The following is a 10972-nucleotide window of genomic DNA, read 5'->3' on the forward strand; positions in this document are numbered from 1 at the left end:
TCGTATTGAAGCCCAGTTCCTGTAATATTGCTGCAGAAGTTCTTTTGCTGCCTGCGTTGAACCGCATTACTGCCTCAGCCACGGCAGCCTCAACAGTAAACAATGATGCGTGGCGCTCTTTGGGTGCCAAGGCCCATATCAAAGAGTGTAGGCTTTCATTACTGTTTTGGGTTTTACCCCTATGGCACCGCTCTAAGAGCTTCCTATCCGACAGTCGCTCATAGACAGGGAGCAATGCTTTAGCAACATGGGGTGGAATGTTGTACCGATGCTTTGGAGCAGATTCGCCTCGGGCTGCTGCCGCATTTTGCTGGCACCAAGAGTCCAGTCCCGATGGGCAGAAGCTATGGTTTGATGCCTCATCAGTAGAGGTAATGTGGTGGTAGGTGGCCATCACAGCCTTCTGCGTAGCCTCTACATCCCCATTATGGGATTTTAAAGCCCAGGCATAATAGGAGCTTAACTTTGTTATGAGGCTGCCTGTCAGTTTGCCTTTTCCTCCAAGGTTTTCAGCACCTTTGTGTTTGGACAACAAAGTCCGCAACGCTGTTCCCATACGTTTCTGCACGTGGTTTATGCAGTCTTCTTTTTTTACTTTGATGTATCCATACACATCTGCCTCTTGCACAGCTAGAAAAGCCCGACTATCACCGTCCGAAAGCATTGTGGTATAGCGAAGGCCACACTTCTTCAACGACCTTTCAAAAAGAATAAGGGCTGCCTCAACTTCCATCTCTCCAGCCTTTTTTTCTGAGTTTTTTTGGCATAGGTGCTCAGCCCTCCAGGACTGGTATGATGGGTCACCTTTTGGGCCTCGCTCGCAGCCGGCACAGAAGTTGCACAATACAACATAGTCCAGCACAAGCCCGGTAAACAGTTCGATGACGGTTCCCACACCAATGTGGGATGTGTGGCCGCGTGTCATCCAAGTGCCGTCGTATGATACTGCAATATTGCCGGGGTTCCCAAGGTCCAATTCATTATAAAGTTCTCGAACCGACCGCGCACACTCTTGTGCAACTTCTTCGGGTGCACGAGCTGCTGCAGGTGTCAACTTTTTTTTCACATAGTCTTGCCACGTTTTATTGTGGAGACCGCGGTGCGAAATGTTCAGCGATGAAAAAATGTCATTTAGAGCTGTCTGCTGGTTGCCAGTGCTCTGCATTGCACGAGCAGCGAGCACATTCACCACAAAAGGGTTGATCTTCTGATCGCCACGTACCCGCGGCGAACTCCATGTAGACGATGCGTCTCCACAGCTCGCACATTGAAGAGAAAGTTTAACGGCAAGGCCGTATTCTCGCTCATCTTTTACGAAGCTCAAGTCATTGCCGCCACACGTTTTACACTTCACAAGTTTCAACAAACTGTTGAGCGATTCCAAACAAACGATCGTGAAGCTTGCCTCGTCGAGCAGACAGTCCGACGCGCTGCCGTCACGTAAACAACGAGACTTCCGCTCCGTTGCTGGAGTTGAGGCGAGTTCTCGCAGTTTTTGTTCAGTCTTCGTCTTATTTTGGAGCACATCTGAGGGCTCCAGCATCACTGTATCACGGCGGATGCGGGCGCTGCCGCTTACAGCTTCCCGTGCTGCGGAGTGCATTAGGCCTACCTGCGCGGCCTCGCCGACACGATCGTTCAGCGCAGGAGTTTCATCATTGTCGGGGCGCACAGCAGGGCGTCTCTTGAGGTTATCGACCAGCGACTTCTTCCTTTTCTTGCCGAATTTATGCCTTGAGTGCACCTTGCGCGCTGAACCAGGCATCGCTGCGCGTTTCTTGCACTGCACGGTCCGGCACAAAGAGTCGCGTCTCCCCACGGCTCGGGCGCGTCAAGCAGACGCTGCCAGCCCGCTCCACCAATCGGATGACGACCTGCTGTCACGTGATCCGCGGCAGCCAATAGGATTTTGAATACTACCTTTTCTTTTTTGCTATTTTCTCGGCAACCAATGGGCGAACGGAAGTCGTAGTGGCGGGAAATTGAAGGCGAAAGGCGGCTTTTTCAAATGAGACCAAGATGGCTGCGGTGCCGCGCATGAAACGGGAGCTACGCTTTGCGAAATACTGCTGTTTCGGCGCCGATTTCAGCTCAAATTTGGGCGACATGGATTATATAAATTGGTATTGTGGGTAAAATACTGACCTTAGAGGCGAGAAATTTAACAGAGAGGTAGATAAATGGCTGCTGATTTCGAAAATAACATTTTCTAAAAACTGATTTTTTCGTGATTTTTCGGCCCGAAAGACCCGTGTCCCCCCTTAAAGGTGACAGCTGACATGGTGGCAAGTGCAGTAAAGAACGGGTGACAGCACTAGTCTGTGCTAACGAGGACGGTCCCGAGAGGCTGCCCACGCTCGTTGTCGGAAAAATTTGCAAAGCCACGGTACTTTAAGAACTTCAAGATACTGTTGTGCAGCTACACCTTTAACAGAAAGGCATGGATGACATCTTCGCTCTTGAGCAATTTTCTGCAGCAGTTGGATTGCAAAATGGGCTCCAAGGCAAGGAAAATATTGCTTTTTGTGGACAACGCACCGTGCCATCCACCCGATACGTCCAGCCTGAGGAACGTAAAGGTTGTTTTTTTTCCGCCCAACTGCACAAGCCGGCTGCAGCCGCTGGATGCCAGCATCATTAAGCGTGAAGCAAGGGTACCGGAAGCGGTTAGTGCAACGTCGGCTGGCGGCTATGAAGCGCAGCGAGTCGGAAAGAAAGATCACTGTGCTCGTGGAAAGCAGTGTCGCAAAGCACAATCGCCAACTCGTTCAAGCATTGTGGCTTTAAGTGAGAGACTGCCTCCTCTGCTGGGGACGCAACGACTTCGATGCCGCTTGAGGCCGATGCAGGCTTGCGATCTGCGGCGAGGTGTCGCTGGATGATGCAATCGCGGAGGCTTTGCCTAGTGCCGATACCACTACGACATCGGACGAGGACGACGCTACAGATGCCGTGCCTGTGCCTACCACGTTCGCCGAGGTGCTACGGCACATAGACGGCATCCGGAACTTCATCTGTTCACGCGACGCCGCAGAGGACCTCCTTTTGGACGTTGCCCAACTCGAGCGAAAGCTTTTGCAAGTTCACGGTTTAAATAATGTCCAAAAGAAACTGACTGACTTTTTTTTTGTTTAAGTTCGCTCCGGCTGGCGGGAATTGCGGCAGTGGGCAGTGGAGCCGGAAAGGCCCGTTTGAATAAAGCATGATTGGTACCTGTACTGCAGCATTAATTCTTATTGCATTTACTTTTTTGGTAATTTCGGTTTCCCAGCCCTGCAGAGTATGTTAGTTTACAGTGAAGTTTCTCTTAAATTCATCGCGCGAAAAAAGTAGTATTTTTATAGGCATAATTTATGTTCGGATTTTACAATGCTTTTTCGCGGTCCCACGGAAGTCGTATAATCGGGGATCCACTGTAGTTCTTCAAATGGTTGTGCTGTGAGCCTACCCTGAAAATTTCGTTCAGATATCTCAAGAAACAAAAAAGTTGGTGTTCAAGGGTAGCCTCCTCCCTTAAGGGGGGACACTGGTCTTAGAGCTATTTTCCTTATTTTGAAGCCTATCCTGATGAAATCATACAAATTTGTTCAGTTTTTTATGCTGGTTTCAAATATGTAATTTTTTTCTTTCGAAGTCAATTAGTCAATGAAATAATTAATTTTCATTGTTCATTAATTAGTACCTCCGTGCAGAAAAATTGGCTCTATAAAAAATTATTTCTAATGCATGGCAACGTAGTACAATGACCAGAGAGTGCAACGATCGAAGCAGTTTTTTCATTTTACCCTTATTAGCAATTTTGCAGCACTTGGAATACCATCCTTCAAGTTCTGCCTATCATGCTTCAATGAACTTTGCAAAATAAAAAAAGTTTTGAAGGTTAATTAAAGAGTTCTGCTTCGATCATTGCACTCACTGCACTTCCAGCTTTCTTTAGCAAAAAAAAATACATCTCTGCCCATCATAGGTGCAGAGATATCGACAAACTAAAACAAGCAGGTGTCCAAAATTTGCGTTTTGAGAAAATTGAGAAAAACAAACTAGACATAATTTATTCAAAATTTCATGAAGATATATACATATTTACATTTCTTAAGGGCTAATAAGCACCAGGCATGTAGTCAGACTGCTTGGTTTGACTAGAATGGCGCTTTTTCAGTGCCTGATGCATGGTTTCAGTAGAGGCACGCTTGCGTGCAGATTCTGCTGTCCGGCGCCTGTCTTTCTCGGTCATCCTCCTGATATTATGTTGGCCAGGGTTCATACTGAGCTCGCTCAGTATTTGGAAAGATGCCTTCAGGTTTCCCGCATTGAAGCGGACAACAGCCTCTGCAACGGCTGCTTGAACTGAAAACAGTGAAGCATGTCTCTCCTTTGGTGCAAGCGACCATATCAGCGAGTGCAGGCTTTCATTATTATTTTGAGTTTTGCCACGCAAGCAACGCTGCAGTAGCTTTGGGTCTCCCAAGCGCTCATATATGGGGAAAAGTGCTTTGCACACATGTGGCGGCAAATTATACCTGTGCTTGGGAGCGGGCTCGCCCTTGGCTGCAGCAGCGTTCTGGCGGCACCATGAGTTTGGGCCTGTTGGGCACAAAGTGTGGTTCGCTGCACTATCATTTGATGTTACATGATAGTATGTCGCCATCACGGCCTTGTGCATGGCTCCAATATCTCCAGCATGGGATTTCAGGGCCCAGCTGTAATATGATGTCAACTTAGTGACAAGGTCGCCTGTTAGCTTTCCTTTGCCACTAAGGCTCTCTTTTGCATTGCCTTTGTGCTTGGAAATTGCATTGCGCAGAGCCGTGCCCATTCGCTTCTGCACATGGTTCGTGCAGTCTTCTTTTTGTATTTTTATATAGCCATACACAGACGATTCTTGCAGTGCAAGAAATGTGCGGCTATCGCCATCTGAAAGGACAGTTGTGTATCTAAGGCCATGTTTTTCCCATGACCTTTCGAATAACACAAGTCCTGCCTGTACTTCCATTTCACCGGACTTTTTGTCCGTGTTTTTTTGGCACAAGTGGCTGTCACTCCATGCTTGATAGGACGGGTCGTCGTCCTTAGGCCCGCGCTCGCACCCGGCACAGAAATTGCTAAACACAACGTAATCCAGGACGAGCCCAGTAAAAAGTTCAATCACTGCACCGACACCGATGCGGGATGAATGACCCCGAGTCATCCACGAACCATCAAAAGAGACGGAAATGTTTCCGGGGTTGTCAAGGTTCAGCTCGCGGTAGAGCTGCCGAACAGAATTTGCGCTGTCATTCAACACTTCTTCGGCTGCGCGTGTTGCTGCGGGCGTCAGCTTGCTTTTCACATAGCTCTGCCACGTTTTCGTGTGCAGGCCACGATGCGATATATTCATCGCAGCAAACACATCATTTAGCGCGGTTCGCCTATTTCCAGTACTTTGCATCGCGCGTGCAGCAAGAATGTTTACGGCAAACGGATTTATCTTTTGGCTGCCTTCCGCGCGTGGCGAGCTCCATGCCGACGCAGTGTCTCCGCAATTCACACACACGAGGGACAATTTCACCGCTAAACCATACTCGCGATTCCCTTTAGAAACGTGCACATCTCCGCCACACACTCTACACTTCACGGCACGCAACAGTTCGTTGAAGGAGTCTAAACTCACAATAGAGAAAGCACTATCGTCCGCACGGCGACCGTCTGTACCGTCAAGGGGACAGTCGTCACAGCTTCCGATGAAATCAAGCTTTTTCTTCGTCGCTGCAGTCGATTCCAGCTCCTGCAGAATTCCTTCCGCTTTTCGCTTATTTTCAAGCAAGTCCGAAGGCTGCAGCATCGTTGTGTCGCAGCGGACGCGGCCGCTGTGCGTAGACGTCGCTGAGCTCGTTAGGCCTATTTCGTCCGCGGGGACTTCACTTGCCACTGGCTCCTGCACGTTCTCAGAGCATTCGGGTGACGCAGGACGTTTTCGGAAGTTGTCACCGCGTGCGGACTTCTTCTTTTTGCCGAATTTATGGCGCGAACGAAATTTATTGAGAGGCATCGTTGGACCTCGGTCTCGACTGTCAACAAAATGGCGTCTTCGACGCTTCCAACGCTGGCTCAAGCAGACGATGCATGGCGGAATCCGCCAATCGGATGGCTCGATTCAGTCACGTGTGCTCAGCAGCGAATCAGACCCAGCATTTTTTGCTTTTTTGTGGCTCTTTTTCTTGGTGGCCACTGAGGGCTTGCAGCCAGCAATGGCGGGAAATTGAAGCCTAGAGAGCGCTCTTTCAAACGAGCCCAACATGGCCGCGATCGGTACGGTGGAATGCCGGCTCCGCACGATGAAAAATGTGCCGTTTTTTCGTCTGCTCCTGCGCAAATTCAGACTGCGCGGTGATCTAAACTCAATAATACCCTGAAACTACTGACTTCTGGAAGAAGAGAACTGGTGAACTTGGAGAATAATAGCTGAAGATTCCGAAAATGCTATTTTCAGAAAATCGGTTTTTTGGCCATTTTTTGGTCTCAAAGACCCGTGTCCCCCCTAAATGGAACTGCGAAGAAGTGCTCAAAACTGGTGGAAAATTTGCAAGTTTTTCTGCAAATAAATATACTGTTATGGTAAAAACTTTTGGGGGGCTATTCAGACATTCCTGACATATTTTGCTGTCTCTTGGTGGCAGAATTGGCAAGGTTTTGCTTTATAAGTTGGTCTTTCATCTTTTTTAATTGCACTGAGTACTGTTTCCTGCTCTACAGCATGATGTGGCTCAGTTCATTGCTTAGCTGGCACATTTGGTACATTGGCTGGCTTACCAGTGGAAGAAGGAGCTCTGCAATGTTGCTGCAAGAGTCGGCATGAGGCAGGGTTTTCATTTGACTTCTGTGCCAGTGAAAGCTGCGATGCTTGTTGACTGCCCTGTTCGTGGCCTTGAAACATGACATTCTCCCTTTTCACATCTTCACAGGCTTGGCGACGTCCTTCTTCAACGAGAAGAACCGCAACATGGCTCTGGACCTTGTGGAGCTGATTACGGAAACCAAGCAGGAACTGCCGGACTGGCTGGCCTCCCTGGCCAAGGAAGTGCAGGCAGAGCAGCGGGCCACCAACAACCGCCGCTTTGGCTCTGGAGGACGCAGGTGCGCATACTCATGTACCTTACTAGGCTTGCGCTTATGCAGGGCACACGGTACCAAGCATACCGTCTGCATAGCTAGGTGGTGGTCGGTGTTCATGCTTGAAGGCTGCAGGTTTACTCAAATTTGTTTTGCTGCACTTGGGTCCAGTAGTGTTGCTGTTGGTGCACTTGTCTAAAAGCTTAGTGGGGGAGCTGCTTGTTTTTTTAGCGTCTACATAGCGTAAAAACTCGCGTATAATACAAACCTGAATATAGTAAGAGGGGAAATTTTAGAAACTCGAAATGAAAAGAAAAAAGTTTTTCCCGCATATAATATGAGTGACGAAAGCTCAGAGAAGACATTTATTCAAATCGCATCCCGCACTTCAATCACTTTCATCTTCAGTAGCGCTTTCTTCAGGCATGTCTTTGTCCGACAAATCATCCCAAAGGTACCCATCTTCCGTGCCGTCGAGGGCGTTCGAGATGCCGCACTTCTTAAAAGAACGGCACAGAAGATCTTCTGGGACAGCCGCACACTTGTCCACGATCCATTTGCAAAGCGTGGCTGGCGAAGCCCGCTTCAGCTGCCTGGTTGGCGTCACTGCAGGCTCACCTGAGTGCATCCAGGCTGTGTAGCGCCGCTTGACTGTGTCCTCAAAGGGTTTGTTTACACAAACATCAAGGGGCTGTAGTTGTGACGTCATCCCACCCGAAATCACGAGTTCAGTGCCGCAGTTGCGTAGCAGCCTCTTCATCGTATCGGCCAAATGGCAACGAAACGCATCCAGCACAAAGATGGACATAGGAGACAACAGTGCACCAGGTCGCCTATACCACACGGACTTCACCCAGTCCAAGACTAGATCCTCATTCATCCACCCTTTCTCATAACATCTCACGATGACATTTTTTAGCAGCTCCTCGAGGACCTTTCGGCGTTGTTTTCCTCTTGAAGATTACGTAAGGGGGGAGCTTGCGGCCGCCTGCCGTGTTTGATAACATAACTCACATCTCGTAGCCAGTGGACCGGTCGCTAACTTGTTTAGACCCCTTCTCGTGCACATTGAGGGGCGATGGCATGTCCAGGTAAACTGGCATCTGACCGGCATTGCCTGTTTGGCCCAATGGAAAGTTCTTAGACTTGCGCAAAAAAATAACATGGCGCTGAAAACTCACAAGCAGCTCTTTGAATGCTTCAGGCACTTTCTGTGAAATCGAGTTCCACCGGCGTAGTGAAAAGCCAGCACGGCACATGTAGTGATGGATCTAGTGCTTGCTCACTTTGAAGGCACAGCGTGGTATTCCTTTTTCTTTTGCAAGCTCTCTAGCTTTTGCCTGCATAAGTTCCTCGCTCACAGCGTGCCTGGAAGCAGCTTGTGAGCCCAGGCAGGAGGGTATCATCCCCGCAGGTGTGCGTGATGCGCTGGAAGATGTAAGCTTCGACGACTACATCGAGATAGACAGCAGTGCAGTGGTGTGTTGCGCTTTGAGCGACGAGGACATCATCGCGCAGGTGTCGGGCGAAGAACCCTGTCGTCGATGATGACGAAAAGGACGAAGAAGAAGAGGCGCCAGTGCGGCCCTCTGCTTCGCAAGTGATGGAGACGATCTGTGTTGCACGCCTGTTTTTCAGTTTCGAGGAGGGCGAAGAAGATGCTCTGCGTTACTGTTGCACTTTGGAAAGCAAAGTGATGAACATCGCTTTCAAGGAAAAAAAAAGCAGAAAATGATCACCGATTATTTTCGTCGATACAGTCGAGCCCACATATAATGGCCCCACGTAAGATGAACTTTCGCTTATAACGAACGAGACCTGCACGACCGTCAAAATATACATTGTTTCAATGGCACAAAATCACACGTATAACGAATGTCATTAAGCCCTGCTGATCTCTTACAGCGAACGGGCGGCATAAACTTGGCGCCGCGATGCGAGATAACCTGCCTCCAACCCATTTGTGCGCCCGGCGCTCAGTATTTTTTCGGGCCGAGCTTCATCCCAAGCGAAATGCCTGCCCCATTTCGTGCCGCTCTCAAGCGAGCTACCCTTTCTCCTCTGCGAGCTACCCTTTCTTCTCTGACGCGCCTTCCAAGATCGCCCTCCTCCCGCCCCTCCTTGCAACCCCGCTTTCCTCTCCTCACTCTTTTGCAAATCCACACGTGGCCTCCGCAATCAACCGCGCCGCCGCTGGTGCCGATGCGGAGGCAACGCTCCGTGAAGCAGGCCTTCCGTGGGAGCCAACAGGTGGTTGCACTGACGCTCACGGATGCCCCTCATTGGTCTCTCCTCTGGTGCTGTGCATCTGTATCTTTAGCTTGATTGGCTTAATTGCCGTCTGTGCACGTTGCACGCACGTCTACCCCATTGCGCGCTTTTGTCGCTCTTGTTGCGGTGCGGACGTTTCGTTGGTTTCGTTCAAATCTCTGGCCTTGGTTGTAATTCGGGATGGCGAACGGGAACACCGTGCCCATTTCCATTGTATTCGGCTGTAGAGATGATGAAAGCGGCCTGGGCAGAGGTGACTGCCACTGGCGAGCAGAACTGCTTCCGCAAGGCCGGCTTCGTCGAATGTCTGATGCCCAGCCTGATGCTTCGGAAGATGGCCAGCCCGGCGAAGATTTGTAGTCGCGCGTCGTCGACTCCGACATGGGAGGTCATGACATTGGTTGGAATGATTTTATTTCTGTCGATGACGATGCCGACACCGCAGAACAGTGCACGAACGAGGGCATCATTTATGAAGTGCGGGGCGAGAGTGACGCAGAGGAATCAGAAGAGGATGAAACTTCAGAGCCAGCACCTATAAGCACGCCTGTAGCAATGGGCTATATAGAGAGCCTCAGACAACTTGTCTATGCCAAGGGCCTCGGCGATAGCACGCTTCTGCTTTAAATAAACTGGAAACCTCCCTTATCGGATCAAAAACAAACGTCCATCACGGACTTTTTCGCAAAGAAAAAATTTCGTTTTTGACAAGCAACTTCCACTTACTACGAACTTTGGGATATAACGAACGGACGCCGCATGACGCTCATGTTTGTTATAAGCGGGCTCGACTGTACAGTCAAACCTGGATATAACGAAATTGAAAAAAGTTCGCAATTTTTCGTTATATCCAGGTTTTCGTTAGATGCAGTTTTGGGTTAAGACTGGTAAGGATCATGCCAAAACGAAATAAAAATTCGACAGATATCAATTCAAGTGAACTCACCATTCAAAGAATTTATTTAATAGAGAAAAACTGCGTAATTTTCGCTTGCTGTTTTTGCCCAATTGAAGCCACTACTCGGCGCTTCAAGGAAACTAAGGCATCCAGGGCTGCTTCATCGTCCTGCGAGCCGACGAAATGGCGCAGAACGTCCACCACGTCCATCAGTTCCCTCGCGGTGGGCACAGCACAAAACGTATCAGGCTCTGACGAACCGCCACCTTCAAGGCTATCCTTAACGGTTTCCACAAGTGCCGCATCAGTCATCTCTTCCATAGCCACGGCGCCGTTGTCCACGAACAAAAAGTTGCACAGCTCGACACCGTCGGGCACCCCACCGTTCATGCGTAGTTCATCCCACGCTTCTGCGACCTCGGGTGGGCTGGAAAGTTCGTCTTCAGTGACTGTAGCTTGAATGGCCTTATTTACCTGAGCCTTGGCGAAGCAATTGGCGATCACTTGTGATTCGACCTCTTGCCACAACGCAGCAAGCATTCCGATTGCTTGGTAGATATCCACTTTTGTTGGCCGTTCAAGGCGGATGTCCAGGAGCATCTTTTGTATCAATCGACGGCGGTAACAGCATTTAAAGCTGTTAATAACCCCTTTGTCTAAGGGTTGTACCAGAGAAGTGCAGTTAGGTGGCAAATACTGCAGCTCGACGTTCGA

The 10972-nt window shown here is 49.4% G+C and overlaps 2 protein-coding genes across 2 annotated transcripts in view; one reads left to right on the forward strand and one right to left on the reverse strand.

Moving 5' to 3' along the window:
• The window catches only part of LOC144124862 (ATP-dependent RNA helicase DDX3Y-like), a 38682-nt gene that overhangs the window by 18473 nt on the left and 9237 nt on the right, over positions 1 to 10972 (forward strand). The window contains 1 exon segment of the mRNA XM_077657778.1: positions 6942 to 7113. Coding sequence (XP_077513904.1) covers positions 6942 to 7113 — 172 coding nt within the window.
• LOC144124861 (uncharacterized) lies at positions 3508 to 6291 on the reverse strand. Its single transcript, XM_077657776.1, has one exon. It carries the CDS (start codon positions 6026 to 6028, stop codon positions 4100 to 4102), a length of 1929 nt encoding a protein of 642 aa, XP_077513902.1. The 5' UTR covers positions 6029 to 6291; the 3' UTR covers positions 3508 to 4099.

Source organism: Amblyomma americanum, chromosome 3 (assembly GCF_052857255.1).
Source record: "Amblyomma americanum isolate KBUSLIRL-KWMA chromosome 3, ASM5285725v1, whole genome shotgun sequence".
NCBI lineage: Eukaryota > Metazoa > Arthropoda > Arachnida > Ixodida > Ixodidae > Amblyomma > Amblyomma americanum.